This window comes from Pseudorasbora parva, chromosome 3 (genome assembly GCF_024679245.1).
Source record: "Pseudorasbora parva isolate DD20220531a chromosome 3, ASM2467924v1, whole genome shotgun sequence".
NCBI classification, from domain to species: domain Eukaryota; kingdom Metazoa; phylum Chordata; class Actinopteri; order Cypriniformes; family Gobionidae; genus Pseudorasbora; species Pseudorasbora parva.
Genome location: NC_090174.1, coordinates 27,425,737 through 27,441,469, shown reverse-complemented (window position 1 = coordinate 27,441,469; position 15,733 = coordinate 27,425,737). Strand labels below are relative to the sequence as shown.

Sequence of the window (15,733 nt, the reverse complement as noted above, 5' to 3'; positions counted from 1 at the left end):
ATGCAATACTACTCTATAGGTACTCAAGATTGACATGAGATTGACTGAAACTGAGTGTTTCACCCCCCCTTTAAGTTTTCTGCTGGGTGATATAATGATGCACTCTATCAATCAATTCCTGTGAAATCCAGGACTTATTTTAAACAATGGTGATTAAGTTTGTATTATTCATTTTCTGAAAACATCTTCAAAGATTTTCTCACATCTCATATAAATTCTTAAATAAATGATTATTTATTTTACCACACACTGTGGGAGGCATTCAAAGCCTAAGGGTGCTCTCACACCTGCCTCATTTAGTTCGGTTGAATCGTACTAGAGTTCGTTTCCCTCTTTGGTGCGGTTTATTTGGTCAGGTCTGAAAGCAGCAATCGCACTCGGGTGCGCACCAAAAGCAGACCAAACAAGCATACCGAGACCTCCTTGAAAAGGTGGTCTCGGTACGCTTTCAAACGAACTCTGGAGTGGTTTGTTTGTGGTGAGAACGTGATCCGACCTTGAACAGAACCAACTGCAAAAGTACTGATCATTTTTGGACTTAACCAGCTGCCGTAATTAGCTGCACATTACATTATTACCTGATAGATCGTTGGAAATATTTTCGGGAAGATAAGCATGTCAAGAATAATTAATGCACGCCTCCGCTTGAAGTGACGAGCGATGCACGGTCGCCGTTTGCAGTGCATTAGAACGTTGTTTTCATGTCGCATCCACGCTTCATTACAGAAATGAATTGTTTGCATACTGTGGTACATACACACAGTGTAGTAGATTATGGCCAGGGACAAAACCAGCCCGCGCAGTCGTCTCTCCATAGTGTTATCATAGTTTGCTGGCTTTGCCTCTTCTGTTGGAATTTCCCCACACGTAAATTGTGACCAGTCTAAAAGCAGTTTAGGAAATACGCCATGGCCAATGAGTGATGTGGATGTTGTCACGTGCCTGCGTTTTGGTTCGTTTCAACTGGTTCGGACCAAAGCAATCATTGTGGTGTGAAAAGGAACCAAAAAAAGCTGAAAAATGCAGCAGTGTATAATTGTTTGCCCTTGGTTCAGACCAAATGAACCAAACTAGTGATGTGAAAGCACCCTAAGTGTGTGGAGAAATAACTGCAGATGTCTGTCTGTTGAGGAGATCTGATATGTCCAGGATGGCAGAAATATCTGACCAACATTCTATTAGGCCTCCAATATTCTCTGACCCCATTTACTCACAATTTATAAAAATGTCTTCATTAAAAAAAAAATTAATTCAGAGTATAACTTTCTAACTCACAAAGTTGAAAAGTATTTTTTTCTTTAAATTGAAATTGGAAAATGAAAAAGCAAACAAAAGGTTTTCTTGAAAGTAAAAGCTAATACTTCTCTTTCCAAGAAATGTTTTGCCTATTTATTAATGCCAAGCTGGCAAGCTCAAATCTTACATAAGATTTCTTGACTATTCATATTGACTATTTTTAGATAACTTTAATAGTCTAATGTTAAAGTTCTGAGTATAACCTTTAAAATGTTCACAGTTCATGTTCACAAGCTGTTCCTGTAGATCATTGTACATTTGTGAGAGTCACTGCTGTCAAAAAGTTTTAGTTTTGGGGGTTTAGCTGTCAAGCTGTGTCATGGGGTCAAAGGGAAATCCAGAGTCTTGTTTATGTTTAAATATTTACATAACTGTCTGATTCTACTGAAGTAAATTTTTGACCACGCACACTTGTCTTCTGTAAAACTGCAATACGGCGGCAGTTCCTAATTTGAACTCATCTTGAAATTATCTCATTATAACCTGTGGTAAAATATGAGGAGCACAGCTCTCATTTTTATTTCTGCTTTAATAGTACCGGCTTTGCTGGCTGACAAAGGTAGGAGGATCCAACTTAATATTAGGGTATTTCCACAGTGGTTAAAGTAAGAATCATTATTGATCTCGGTTTGGATGTTTAATATAGGCACTTACATGGCAAATTTATGTATAATGTTAGATTAAAGCTTAGAAGAACAAGTCACTTATGCATAACTATTGAAATTATGTAATATCAGTTGTGTGGTCAATAAATGCGCTATAGGGAAAATAAAACAGTAAATTACTTCATATGTATACAATATGTTATGCCCTATTTTTATGGACTTTCGTGTTTTTTTACAGCGTATGCTGATTTTTGCTTTTTTTATTTGCATTTATTCTTCATAATATTTTTGTATCTCTTCAGGTAAGAATTATACCAAAGAAAATGTTTGCCAAGAGCTCAAAACCATTGGAGTTGAAAAATTCAAAGAAATGCAAGTATAAAGTTTAATTTCTTTTCTTTAATACAGTTTTAAATATCAACCACAGTTTATGGATATATAAATGTACTGCTTCTCTATATGCACAAAATATTTGGTTCTCAAGTATGAGGTTATTAAAAATAGTTTGAATAATTATTTAGTTCATTTTTTTTCTAGAGAATAACTACATAGATGTAGAAGATTAAGAAGAGGAAGAGATTATTTGAACATGATTGTGTAACTTATTTTTCTCGTTGATCTTCCTGCAGGGTCACTGTCCTCTACAGTCAAAAGTTCCCGAATGGCACATTCGAGGAGGTGAATTGTGTGGCAGATGAAATGACCAAGCTTGCAGAAAAATGCTGCAAAGATGATGCCAGTCCTGACTGCTATGATAAAGGAGTAAGTGGTTTGCCCTCTACAATAAAGACCAGCTTTGTGGCTAAACAATTTAGTCACAAATCAAACTCCATTCAGTTGAATCCCAGGTGTTCGGGAAGAGGTATTCAAATACAAATCTATGAGCCATTAGGTATAAAACACAAAAGAAGACTTTCATACTGTTCTCAATTTAACCATGGATTGTCTTATTAGCCCTCAGTTAAGATCATAATGAAATCAGACATTTCACGCTTGCCATTTTAAAAGTGGGCTACCACCACTTTTAATGAAAGCCTGCTGGAGAGAGAAAGCAGTACTTACTAGGAGTTGGTTCATTAGCATCTCCTCGTTAAGCTGGTAAATGCAGTAACTTCCTAGCCTGGCTCAATTTTCATTTTCCTTCAATACTCGGTCTGGGATTATGGTATATTCTTAGGGTTTCTTCTAACAAATTTTAACCGGTCCAATCAGTGAATAGAGTTTAGAGTTGTAGCTCAGTAATGGCGGTGGAGAAAAATGGTTGTGGCACTGCTGCCGAATATCTAGAAGTTAAAGCCGGAGCAAGAACCATCTTTGCTGAGGTTTGTTGGTGGTGCTCCTCCCCAACAGGGTGAATTCGGGAAAAGTTAGATTTTCCAGCTCGTTCCGTTAGTGGTGAAGGAGTTGGCTGAAGCCCTATTCGGTCGGTAATTGTTTCTCGTGGGGTCGGAAGGTATTGTCATCATTTACAGGGGCTAGTCAGTGATTTTACTGGCGTCTGTCTCCCACCACCTGCGTAAAAATCAAACGCCGTATGACATACCTCACAACCATACAATAGTGATTGGTTATGGCAGATCCAGAGGGGCTCTGGGCAGATCCAATAATTAAAAACTTCAACATACCCACTGTAACACGGTCTCAGGCAGTTTGGGATCCATATGCAGTTTATTAAAATAATACAAACTCACAGATCACAAGCAGGCGTGGGTCGATAAACCAGGACAAACAGGAATATCAGAGGCAGGGCATCAATTGTGGTTATAACAGGCAAATGGTCAGGGCAGGCAGCAAACAGGCAAGAATCAGAGTCCAGGCAAACAAAGATCAAGGGCAGGCAGAACAGGGTCGTAAGCAGTAATCCAAAGCAGAGTCAAACACAGGCAGGAATAAACACAGGGAATAACGCTCAGAAATGTAGCCGCGGCAAACAAGACTTTGCAAAGCATGTGTGTGTGAGCAGAGTTTATGTATGCATGATGATTTGGAACAGGTGTGCAGTAATCAGTCCATAGTGAGGGTGTGTGGGAAATGAAGTCCGATATAAGGTATTCTGTGGAGTTCGATTGAATCTTTACCGGCGTTTGTGACACCCGCCATCATGGAAGTAAACGCGTGTCATGCTTGAGAGTTGTTTAATCATTCTCTGAGAGATTTAGGGCTAAATATATACTAAATATTGCAAATTCATGTGAAACAATTTTATAAAAGCGCTGATGGGAGTGGAAAGTAGGCTACTGCATGCAATCTATTGACGACGCAGCCAAATAATTTCTGTAATAACCAGCGCAATCTAACAAGAGCGGCACAGCCACTGATTATCAGGTGTGAGTGATCTACTAACAACACAGCTGCAAAAGGATGCTAAAGTGCAAGCTAGTGATGCTCATTTCGGTTAATTTTCCCGACAGACAACCGATGCTCATTAATCGACTATTAACCAACCAATAACTGATAAGATTATAATATTGAATTGGCATTAAATAAAAATACAATTGACAAGTGTCTGTGACCCCTTAAAAATACTATTTTCATGTGTTTATTTTACTGTGCAAACAGCAGAAGACACAGAACAGCTCAAAAACAGAACCTGGATTCACACATTATCACATTTTCACGCACCTGCAGCGTTTCTGACAGAGAAAAACAATAAAATCATTTAAATTAAAAGCATAAAGTAAATAGGCCTATACTAAATATTATCACTAAAATAATTACCAAATTGAGATGACACAACGAAAATACAATGAATCTGTTTGAAGCTTTGAACAACTGGAATCATTTTTCCCCGTCAAATAGAAAAATAGCTGGCCTACCTCAATCCACACCTTGACTGATTTTAAATTGTTAAAAAGTAACATGTCTAAATGATGTGGGTTAGTCTGGAGCACAGCCTCGGAAGAAAGCCTTGTTGTTTACTTTCGTCTGTCTCCGCAGCGCGTGTCTCGAGGCTCCGCGGATCCGCTGACTGCGCAAGTCTCGTCTGTTTGGGGGTGTGATACTCAACGCGCTCGCAGTTGTGATGTTCTTTGAAACGACAGAGGACGGAGTAATTGTTCTATAAACCAACAGCAGGGAGATGAACATATGTGACAATGTTTACTTTAGTAAACGAGACCAAAACCACACTACAAAAAGCATTTAAAGGCTTCAGGTGGCACTGACGCCTGGGGAATACAGAGACGAGGTGTCCTTGGGAGTACTAGAGCGGCCATCCTTGGAAAGCGCCTTTCATTTGCTTTCCTCCACCAGAGCGTGTACTACTGCTGTATTTTAATATTTTGCATGTAACTTCGTCACCCTTTCTGTCTAAATAGTCCCACACATAGGCTTCTTCTTTCCCATTGCTTCATTTTGCGAAATATGTCTGTGTCGGCACGTGTGGTTTGCAAGTGTTGACGCGCCCTGTGAGTTAACAAATACAGTTTTTTTTAACCATGCAGCAAACAAATGCATAAAAAAACTAAACTTTAAACCATTTAACTGATAGTGTTAATTGGTCAAAATTCGTACTATTGGTTAACGGTTCAATGGTCAATATGAGCATCCCTAGTGCAATCATGTACTGGTCCATATGGACAGCACTGTTGCTGTTGCATATCAACCGCCACGGTGGTCGACTCTACTCCATCCCCAGGCTGTCCAGCTGATTTGGGGGCACTTCAGAGATGCACAGGTAGACATGTTTGCCTCTCTGGATACGTTGCACTGCCAGGAGCAAGTCTTGTTGTGCCGTATTGGCCCAATCGGACCTGGTTCACGCAACAGCACCTTCCTGGCCCATTCCTCAGTCAGGAAGGACCTACTTTCTCAAAGACAGCATCCAGACCTCTGAAAACTCCATGTCTGATCCAATGTTTCAGAGATGTTATACTATCCTTTAAAAAAACATTCTAATAATATCAATAAAATTTCAGATTTTTTTTTTTCAAGCAACATTAATTATTTAATTAGTATAATGATGTATGTTTCACCAATGACAGATTTACTTTTAGAGCGGTCTGAAAAGCATAAAATTTACCTTACATGTATCCCTGTCTGCTGCATTTGACAAGTGATCACTCACATTATTAATTTTTTCAGAATTGAGTGCCCCTGAAGGAAAGATGAAACCGCACAGTGCTGACTTCATTACATATTCATACTTTGGTTAGTTCAGTGTCTGAGAGGCAATTATAAAAAGTTGAACAGTGACTGTATTATTTGCCTTTGCTTTTGCATGCATCAGAATACTTAAAACTGGCAGAATGGGTTAAATGGTTAGTTCACCCAAAAATTAAATTGATGTCATTAATGACTCACCCTAATGTCGTTCCACACCCGTAAGACCTCTGCTCATCTTTAAGATATTTTATATTTAGTCTGAGAGTGTATGCAAGTGTATGCACACTATACTGTCCATGTCCAGAAAAGTAATAAAAACATCATCAAAGTAGTCTGGCTTGTTTTCAATCCTCAAATAAAGATTCAATCGTTATGAATCAGCGGATTGATTTATGATTCGGATCGCCAGTGTCTTGTGATTTCAGTTGACACGCAATCCGACTCATGAATCAATCTGCTGATTCATGACCGTTTGAATCTTTATTTGAGGATTGAAAACAACCCGGCAAGAGAATACAATCCTGAATAAAGTCGTAGTTTTTGTGATGTTTGGACCAAAATGTATTGACAATACAATGCTTCAAGAGATTCTAATTAACTAACTAAAGTCACATATGGACTACTTTGATGATGTTTTTATTCCCTTTCTGGACATGGACAGTATAGTGTGCATACACTTGCATATGCTCTCGGACTAAATCTTAAACTGTGTTCCGAAGATGAACGGAGGTCTTACAGGTGTGGAACGACATTAATGACATAAATTTCATTTTTGGGTGAACTAACCCTTTAACTTGGCAACATATGCACAGATGGACAGGCACTTAATAAAACAAGTGCCCGTTTCAAGTGCTCTTTGTCCAATCAATGTTATCGTCCTCATGAATATGCAAATGAGGATGTTACCGGAAGGGTGGAAAGTGTGACATCTTAAAACATTAATATGCAGGATTAACTGCTAGGTGTCAAATGAAACTAAATACCCTGGGTTTAAAATGGCATACGAGCCCTTTTTAAATCCAAAAGGACTGAGCTAAAGATAGCTAGCTACCAGCTAAATGTAGGATATGCTAATTGTATACACTCTGTGTAAATTAATTCCAGACTGTGCTTTCAACGGCATGAACACTGAAGAACAACTGGAGAAAGACATAATCACATGCTAGATAGCACAACATATCTCAAGTCAATCTCAAATAGACTCATGACCACTTTCTAATTACTGTGGATGTTCTGGAGGTAGTTAACTTAATTACATCTCTAACTAACAGCCCATCTTGTCAGAAGTCATTCATCCTTGACGGTCTTCCCATTGACAGGATGTGCTTTTTTTACGCCTGACTATATAAAGGCCATCTTGTGAAATCTCTCTGGCTTGATCTTCATCATTTTCATGTGTTCCTGTTATCAAGCTTGTTTTAATTCTGCAAGTACATCAGTGGTTTGTTAGCCAGAACATTGCAATGGCTGTCAACTCTGATAAGACGGATTTGACTAGCGATGGGAGAGAGGTATTTTATTCATTATTTGGAGTTTGTGATTTAGCGCATTTGGTTTTCATTTAAAAGATATATATACTTATACTATTTTTGAAGAAAAATTTAATTCTAGCTGGCATTAAAGCATGTTTGAATCTATTTGGTGGCATGGTTGCTAGCACACATATGCATACTTACGCAGATGATATGAGTTTAATTTCTCATAATTGTCTCATAACATTTCCCAATTGAATTTCCTCTGCCCGTAACAGTTCCTATTGATTCTTGCCCGTTGTCTCCAAAACCTCGCTAGTGACAATATGGCATGTGTAGCCTTTAAGTTGCTTTATGTTGTTTTTTTCAGTCCTGTAATTTTAGTTAACTATGCAAAGTGATATGGAACTGTAGTATGACATTTACAAAATATCATCATGGAACATGATCTTTACTTAATATCCTGATGATTTAAAAGAAAAAAAAATTTTTTGACCCATACGTTGATTCGATCATATATATGTGTGTGTATATATATAAAGGATTATTAGGAACACCATACTAATACTGTGTTTGACCTTCAGAGCTCCCTTAATTCTTTTGTGGCATTGATTCAACAAGGTGCTTAAAGAATTCTTTAAAAATCTTGGCCCATATTGATAGGATAGCATCTTGATGGATCCATGCTCTAATTCTGTTTGCGCCAAATTCTGACTCTACCATCTGAATGTCTCAACAAAAATCGACTTATCAGACCAGGCAACATTTTTCCAGTCTTCAGCTGTCCAATTTTGGTGAGCTTGTGCAAATTGTAGCCTCTTTTTCCTATTTGTAGTGGAGATGAGTGGTACCTGGTGGGGTCTTCTGCTGATGTAGCCCATCCGCCTCAAGGTTGTGCGTGTTGTGGCTTCACAAATGTTTAACGAGTGGTTATTTCAATCAAAGTTGCTCTTCTATCAGTTTAAATCAGTCGGGCCATTCTCCTCTGACCTCTAGCATCAATAAGGCATTTTCACCCACAGGACTGCCGCATACTGGATGTTTTTCCCTTTTCACACCATTCTTTGCAAACCCTAGAAATGGTTGTGCGTGAAAATCCCAGTAATTGAGCAGTTAAATACTCAAACTGGCCGGTTTGGTACCAACAACCATGCCATGCTCAATATAGCTTAAATCACCTTTTTCCCATTCTGACATTCAGTTTGGAGATCAGGAGATTGTCTTGACCAGGACCACACCCCTAAATGCATTGAAGCAACTGCCATGTGATTGGTTGATTAGATAATTGCATTAATGAGAAATTGAAATTGATGCAGGCCTCTTACATTTCGCAAGCAAATAAAACTGTACTTTAATTTTTGTGCATCAAGATAATGACACGTATCCTTACTGGAGGCAACTCCAGCTCTAGAAACATTCCTCTAGTTGTCAGTTCCAGGTCCAATCATCTGCACACTTTAATGCAAATTATTTACAGTGCATGTTATTTGGTGTGGGTGCACAGTTACTCTACTCGATTTACTGTATCCCCAGGGAAAGCTTACATTCATGTCATTAAAAAATAATTACTTGCACAAATGTCCTCATCTGAACTGGCTGATTGCTCGCATTGCATTTGCAATTCTAAACTCAAGGACTTTAAACAAGGCAGACTTATAATGTAGCACATACAATAACTATTTATGATGTATCCGATTTTAAATCCAATTAAAATGTCTTTACCAGGGAAACGATGATAAGTGAATTTGTAATGAAACCTCATTAAAGACATCATACTTTCTAGACACTGAACATTTTCATTTTGTCAGTTCTTTACTGCAGTATTTTTTTGTATTTCTTAGTTTTTGTGTTTTGTTGCTTGCTTTTTATTTACATAGTAATCTCTCTCCAAGGCTACAGAGATCTCTGAGAAGTCATGCGGAAATGACTCTCCATTCCCCAAACATCCAGGCATTGAGCAGTGCTGCACACTTCAGGGTCATGAGAGGAAACTTTGTCTGGCCTCACTACGGTACTCTGCACATGAGCTGCCCTCCCTACTTGAGCCCACGAATGAGGAGATCTGCACTGAGTACATTAAAGACCAGAAGGATTATTCTATCAGGTGAGATTTGTTCCACTGGAGTCCTTATCTAGGCCACAGTGATTTAGGGTTCATCAATGGAAATAAAAGCAGAAGGGATCAATGTAACATTCTTGCTTAACCACTGATTGCTTTTCATCTATCATTCTCTTTAACATATACACTAATACACAAATCATTAAGTCATCAGAAATCATTGAAAAGCACTGTCCAGACATAGACAAACTTACAGCCTTTTGAAATAACTTTAGATTAAAAGTTTTAAAAAAATTCTGACTAAATAATTAATCACAACACGGTCTCACTTCCAACTCGTCAACATATTGACGGTTGGTCAGGACACCTCTGCGTCACATTAGTGCACAGGGTACCCCTTTAGTGTAATTTTTATTTATTAATTTCAATGAGAAACCTTTGGCATCATACACAGACGCGTTGGGCATATCATCATAATGAAATTATATATTGGGTTATGATTTTGCCATTATGACATGTTGGAGTATATTTTTGTTAGGGGTGACCCCGCATAGGCGAAGTTTCGATGCATCGATATGCTGAGCTGGATTCGACCACCAATCTCATTGTCAAATCTTTGCGGGTGTTATGAAACGAGGATCATACCATTTTGGCAATATGGGGGTGCTCAATATTTAAAGACGTGGCGCTGAGCTTCACCTCTGGTGTGCGACCCCTTTAAGGGCACTGAGATTTCCGCTGCGAAGCGAAGCTCAGCACTGTGCCGCACCTTTAAAATTCGAACACATTCAATGAGTACACACACCGGCGGAGGCATTCGGCGCCTCTCTGCTGCGACTCAGGAGGTTGTTTAAAATCCTGCCACGCCACAGACCGCCATTTCAAGGTTTTATAATAAATTTATATTACGTTTCCCTCAAATCGTCAATGTACATACTAATTTCACCCTGTGCTACAAGATACACCCATCATGCAGCTCTTCTGTCAGAAGTCGATTCAAAATTGAGCTTGCGTGTATATAATATCCGGTGTGCAACCCCCTTTAGGCATAATCGGCTTAAGAACCTGCATGTAAACGCACTCAAAGTGTTCTTTTCCTCTCTATGCAGGTATTTATTTTAGGTTTATTCATCAAAATGTTATTTTATATATTTGTGTAATGTTCTGTATTTCGATCGCGGCTTTAACATGTTATGAAAAAATGGTTTACAAATATTTATCCACCACATTACCTTTTATTTAAACCTAAATAAGAAAGCCATTGTCAGTTCGTCTGTCAGTTGGCAGGCAGTTTTGGTCGCTTTTATTAAAAGTTGTTGCTGTGTGCAGTGAGTAAAGGAAAATAAAAAATAGTTTTACCCTCCTGCTGACTAGTGTCGTGCCCATAGACCGTAAAAAATTAGCTCCCAACCCATTCAACCCATTGTATTATTTTGCATGGCTTGGCTTGACTTGTTTCCATGTTAATGGTTGTAGGCTTATATATGGTTTGAGTCGATTAAATAAAAAAATAAAAAAAATTAAAATTATATATATATGATATATATCGGCTGCAGAACAGTACTGGATAGTACCGGCCTCACTCTCACACAGAGGAACACACTCTATGGTCTCTTTATGCTAAAAGGGACTAAACCTCTTGCTCCTTCATCCGACTCTGCTCGGCACTGACAATATTGTAGATCACCCCGACATTAAAACTCAAATTAAATTCTGCATTCTATATTTCACTGTACAGAGAACTCATTGAGATATATTGTTAAGACTCTTCCAAGCTTCTACATATTCTAGAGAGACCAATCTCTCGAGACTGACCTCGGTGTTGAGTGTAAAATAATTTTGGTGGCCTGAAACCTATCTTCGATGACGAAAAGGCAAAAGTGGGGCATTGATGAGGAATGCTCTGTCCTTCTCACCGATGCCTGACAATTTCAGCCACAAATGCCTGTCTGTAGCCTCTAATGCTGCCATGGAGCAGCCGATGGCACAGGCCTTATCCTTAGTTGCCCAGAGATACAAGTCTGCACTCAGCGCAGTTCTTTAATATAGTGTGAAGTACGACCTCTCCGCTTTTGTCTATAAAAGGTCGGCCTGGTATGCCTGCATGATCACTGTTCATCGTTTGCTGTTATAGCCTACTCTGATTGTGGTTCCATTACAGTTTTTCTCAGTCGCTTTGGTACATTTCTCCAATCAGAATTGAAATTCTCAAAACTACCTGTTCAATTCTCACATCATTGTGTCACTTGTGCACATCAAAAAAGCAGTTTCTCATTTCTTTGAACAAGTTGCAAATGCTTTGGTACATCCATGCAAATGATTATATACAATTCTCTGTTGTTTCCTACATTATCAGTTGCTTATGTCATGTTGATCAAAATGTATTATATTGGGTCTCTGTCGAATAGTCTCACCCCCCACAACAAGTCTTTACATGCAAAATGGTTGAACAAGTTATCATAATATGTCAAGCATATTTCTATACTTTCTATATTTCCATTAGACTTTTTTCTAAATCTGTCCTGAATTGGTAAATTGCTCCCAGGTGAATCTTGACTTTCTCTAACGAAGATGCTTCTCATGAAACATCAACTAGCAGATATATATATTTATACAGCATCGCATGTACAGGTTTTCCTATGTTCACATTTCTTCTTTAGGTTTTTTTTGTGCTATTCAGTGCTGTCTTTTCATTTCTGTATCTCAATGACATGTTCTGTCAATAAAATACAGTACAAACAGTAAGAGTGTAAATGTGAATCTTTTACATTCTCTTGCAATTACACTCACACATACACTAAGATGTAACTTACAACTGACAATAATTGTCACCAAAACTTTAGCCATAGATTCCATCAGAACATCCCTCCAGAGTAAACTGTTATATTGACAACATGACTAAACAATTTGACTGACTTATCCATACACAATGACACAAGGACTTGTCATTCTGATGACACTGACATGTTCATTGACACAGATATTTACTTTTGAGAGATGAACTAAGGATTTTGAGTAAGAGAGTGGCTTTCGCAGGTTATCCATGGTGTTTTGCTATTTGTACAAATTGTTTTGAGAAATGCACTTACTGTTTTGCCAATTGTGAGTTTGATTTGAGAAATGTACCAAAGTGACTGAGAAAAACTGTAATAGTGAGGTATATGCCTGTTTTTAAGAGATTGAAACAGATTTATATATAACAAATAATTATATACATCAAAAGGTGTTTTAGTAGACCTGGCTTAACCTAATTTCCTCTTTTTTTGTTATGCCTTCTTCCCAGCTTTCTTCCTGGCACATCAACTGCCTGGAAATGCTAGTGGTCTACAAAGCTCTGAGGAGCTTTTTCCCGGACCTCTACGGCCACCATGTCCTAAGACGATCTGACAATATGACCGTAGTATCGTATATAAACCATCGGGGGGCTTGAGGTTGCACCCTCTGTGCAGACTGGTAAATCAGGTCCTCCTGTGGTCCGAGGGGAAACTGTCATCTCTCAAGGCGATGTACATTCCCAGGCACCAAAACCAGGGAGCAGACATCCTGTCGAGGCAGAGGCTGAGGCCCGGGGAGTGGCATCTCCATCCAGAGGTGGTGGAGACCATATGCAAGAGGTTTAGCCCAGTGGAAGGCTCTGTGCCAGGCTTACCCCGTCCACACTTAAGGTGTACGTGGCTGCTATCAGGGCTTTCCACGCACCAATAGGTGATGGACCGCCAGGAAGGCACCATTTGGTTGTACAGTTCCTCTGGGGGTGCGGAGGATGAGGCCTGTGGCTCATTCCAGAGTCCCAACCTGGGACCTGGTAATAGTGCTCGAGAGGCTGGCTGAGGCCCCCTTCGAGTCGCTGGAGCTGGCTGAGGCCAAAAACCTAACCCTCAAGGTGGCCTTTCTCCTTGCCATCACTTTTCTAAAGAGAGTAGGGGACCTCGAGGCATTGGCAGTCACGCCAACTTGCTTGAGTTTTCCAAAGGCTGAGTTAAGGCCATCTTGCACCCGACCCCGGGCTATGTGTCACGGTTGGTGGTTCTTCAGGACTTCCATCCCCTGCCTCACATGTCGGTAGAAGAGGGCAGACTTCACCTCCTCTGTTGAGTGGTTACAATTGGTGTGGCATAGTGGGTACTCGTTCTGTACTCAAACTGTCATCTCGATGACGCAGTGCGAGTTCCCTCGAGAAAGGAATGTCTCGGGTTATGACTATAACCCATGTTACCTGAGAGGGAATGAGACACTGCGTCTAGTCACCACACCTATCATCAGAACGCTCGCTTTATCGCAGCAAGCTAACTGCGCTATGTCTGCACCGGCGTCCCTTTGTACCTTCTGGGTATGCCGTCACTCGCTATGCCATGATGCAACACCAATCAGGACTGGCCTTTTTTCATTCACGCTTCAGGCGCAGCACGCTGGGAGCGTACCCCAAACTGTCATCTCAATGACGCGGTGTCTCGTTCCCTCTCAGGGAACATGGGTTATAGTCATAGCCCGAGATGTTTTCTACTAAACTGAAGCAGTCTGATGAATCTGTTTGTTTTTATTTTCTTTCACAGCTATAATATTAAACTCATTCATAATTTGGGTTTTATAATTTTAACAAGAAAGGAAATAGATCTCTCAATCTTTTCCTATTTTTCCTAAAATCGAAATCACTTACATTTGTTTTGATTACAAAAAAAAAGAGAGAAAAAAACGGCAACATGACTAAACCCTTTTGGTTCACACAATTCTTGCTTTGTTTCTTACCTCCCTTCAAAAATGTACATAATGAAGCTTAAATGTTTTAGTCACATTAATTATTTTGTTCTAAATTAAGCCTTGGGGGTAATGACGACAATTTTTCATAATAAGATATTTTGGTGACAACACACCCCCACCTGTGAATGAACATGAGGATTATGTTCGTTTTAATAGGATTAAATCAAAGAAACCCATTTATGGGTTTGAAAACCATGGCTTTGATTTCTGATCAGAAGTTACTAATAGAGAGCTGAATATCCTGTCCTTTATGACTCATAACCTGGAGGGCTTTGATTTTGCATAATGACATCAAAGTCATTATTTTCTCTTTCTCAGGTATGTCTATGAGTTTGCCCGGAGGCACAGAAACATCCCAGCAGGCTTTGTTCTTAATGCTACTCAGCACCATGTGAGAATGGCTGAAAGATGTTGCCATCCTGCTGTCAAAAACTCTTGTTTTCTCCAAGAGGTAGTATGAACCACACATTTCTGATTACATTCATTGTTTCAACCCTGGGGTGGCATAGCCCCAGTGAGAGGTGACATGTTGGGTCAGGTTATCTAATGCTGATTATTGCCTACAGCAAATCAGTTATACTTTATCATCTTTTCATTTCCAATCACACGCACACACACACTAAGATTCTGCATATCATTCCAACGATAATAGTTGTTATTCAACTTAGACATCTTGTAGGACTATTATTATCTGACGTCACAACTGAAGTAAATGGCACAGAAATGACAGGGAACGGTGATCAAATTGTTACGAGAAAAAAAAAGCTAATTATAGGTACTTGGTTGCATTGCCCAGAAATGGCTCAGACATCAAAAATGTAATGTCTGGCTCTGTTTAGTTTGTGAATAAAGTCGTGTGTCACTGTTACTAAAATATATATACATTTATAAAGTTTAATTAATTTAAAATTTTTCCATTGCCCCAGATTTGAAGTTGTGACCTCTCATGCTTAAAGGTGTCATGAACTGGCTTTTTTTATTTTCTTATACTGTCTGAGGTCTGTGTGGTTTTTACATTCAAAAACATCATAACTAATAAGTAATAGGCAATTTTATACACTGGTTTTGAGGCTCTCTCCAAAACGGTGATGGGCGTGCCACACTGGAGACTTGGAAGTAAATGCCCACCGCTATGATTGGATAAGATTTGCATATTCAATGAGCTTCTGCTCCTGTCATAACTATGCCCCTGTCAGTTCAGTTTACATGAGGGAGGAGTTGTTTTGAAAGCAGCAACCGGAATGATTACTTCTTTGATAAAGAAGTAGAATATAGTGATGGGAAGTTCGGTTCTTTTCCGCGAACCGGTTCTTTCGGACAGTTCGTTTCAATGATCCGGTTAAAAAAACCGGATCACCGGTTCTTTTACGTCTTTACGTAATGACGTCATTTCTATCATCCTGGCGGATGAAAATGCATTGAAAAACACATCCCTATAA

At 39.2% G+C, this 15,733-nt stretch overlaps 1 protein-coding gene across 1 annotated transcript in view; it reads left to right on the top strand.

Annotated features, from left to right (window-relative positions):
* The first annotated feature begins 1,697 nt into the window (after positions 1–1,697).
* gc (GC vitamin D binding protein) overlaps positions 1,698–15,733 on the top strand; it is a 36,629-nt gene continuing 22,593 nt past the window's right edge. The window contains exons 1-5 of the mRNA XM_067438267.1: positions 1,698–1,855; positions 2,204–2,273; positions 2,531–2,663; positions 9,370–9,581; positions 14,613–14,745. Coding sequence (XP_067294368.1) covers positions 1,792–1,855; positions 2,204–2,273; positions 2,531–2,663; positions 9,370–9,581; positions 14,613–14,745 — 612 coding nt within the window. The 5' untranslated portion in view covers positions 1,698–1,791. The remainder of the gene's footprint in view (positions 1,856–2,203; positions 2,274–2,530; positions 2,664–9,369; positions 9,582–14,612; positions 14,746–15,733) is intronic.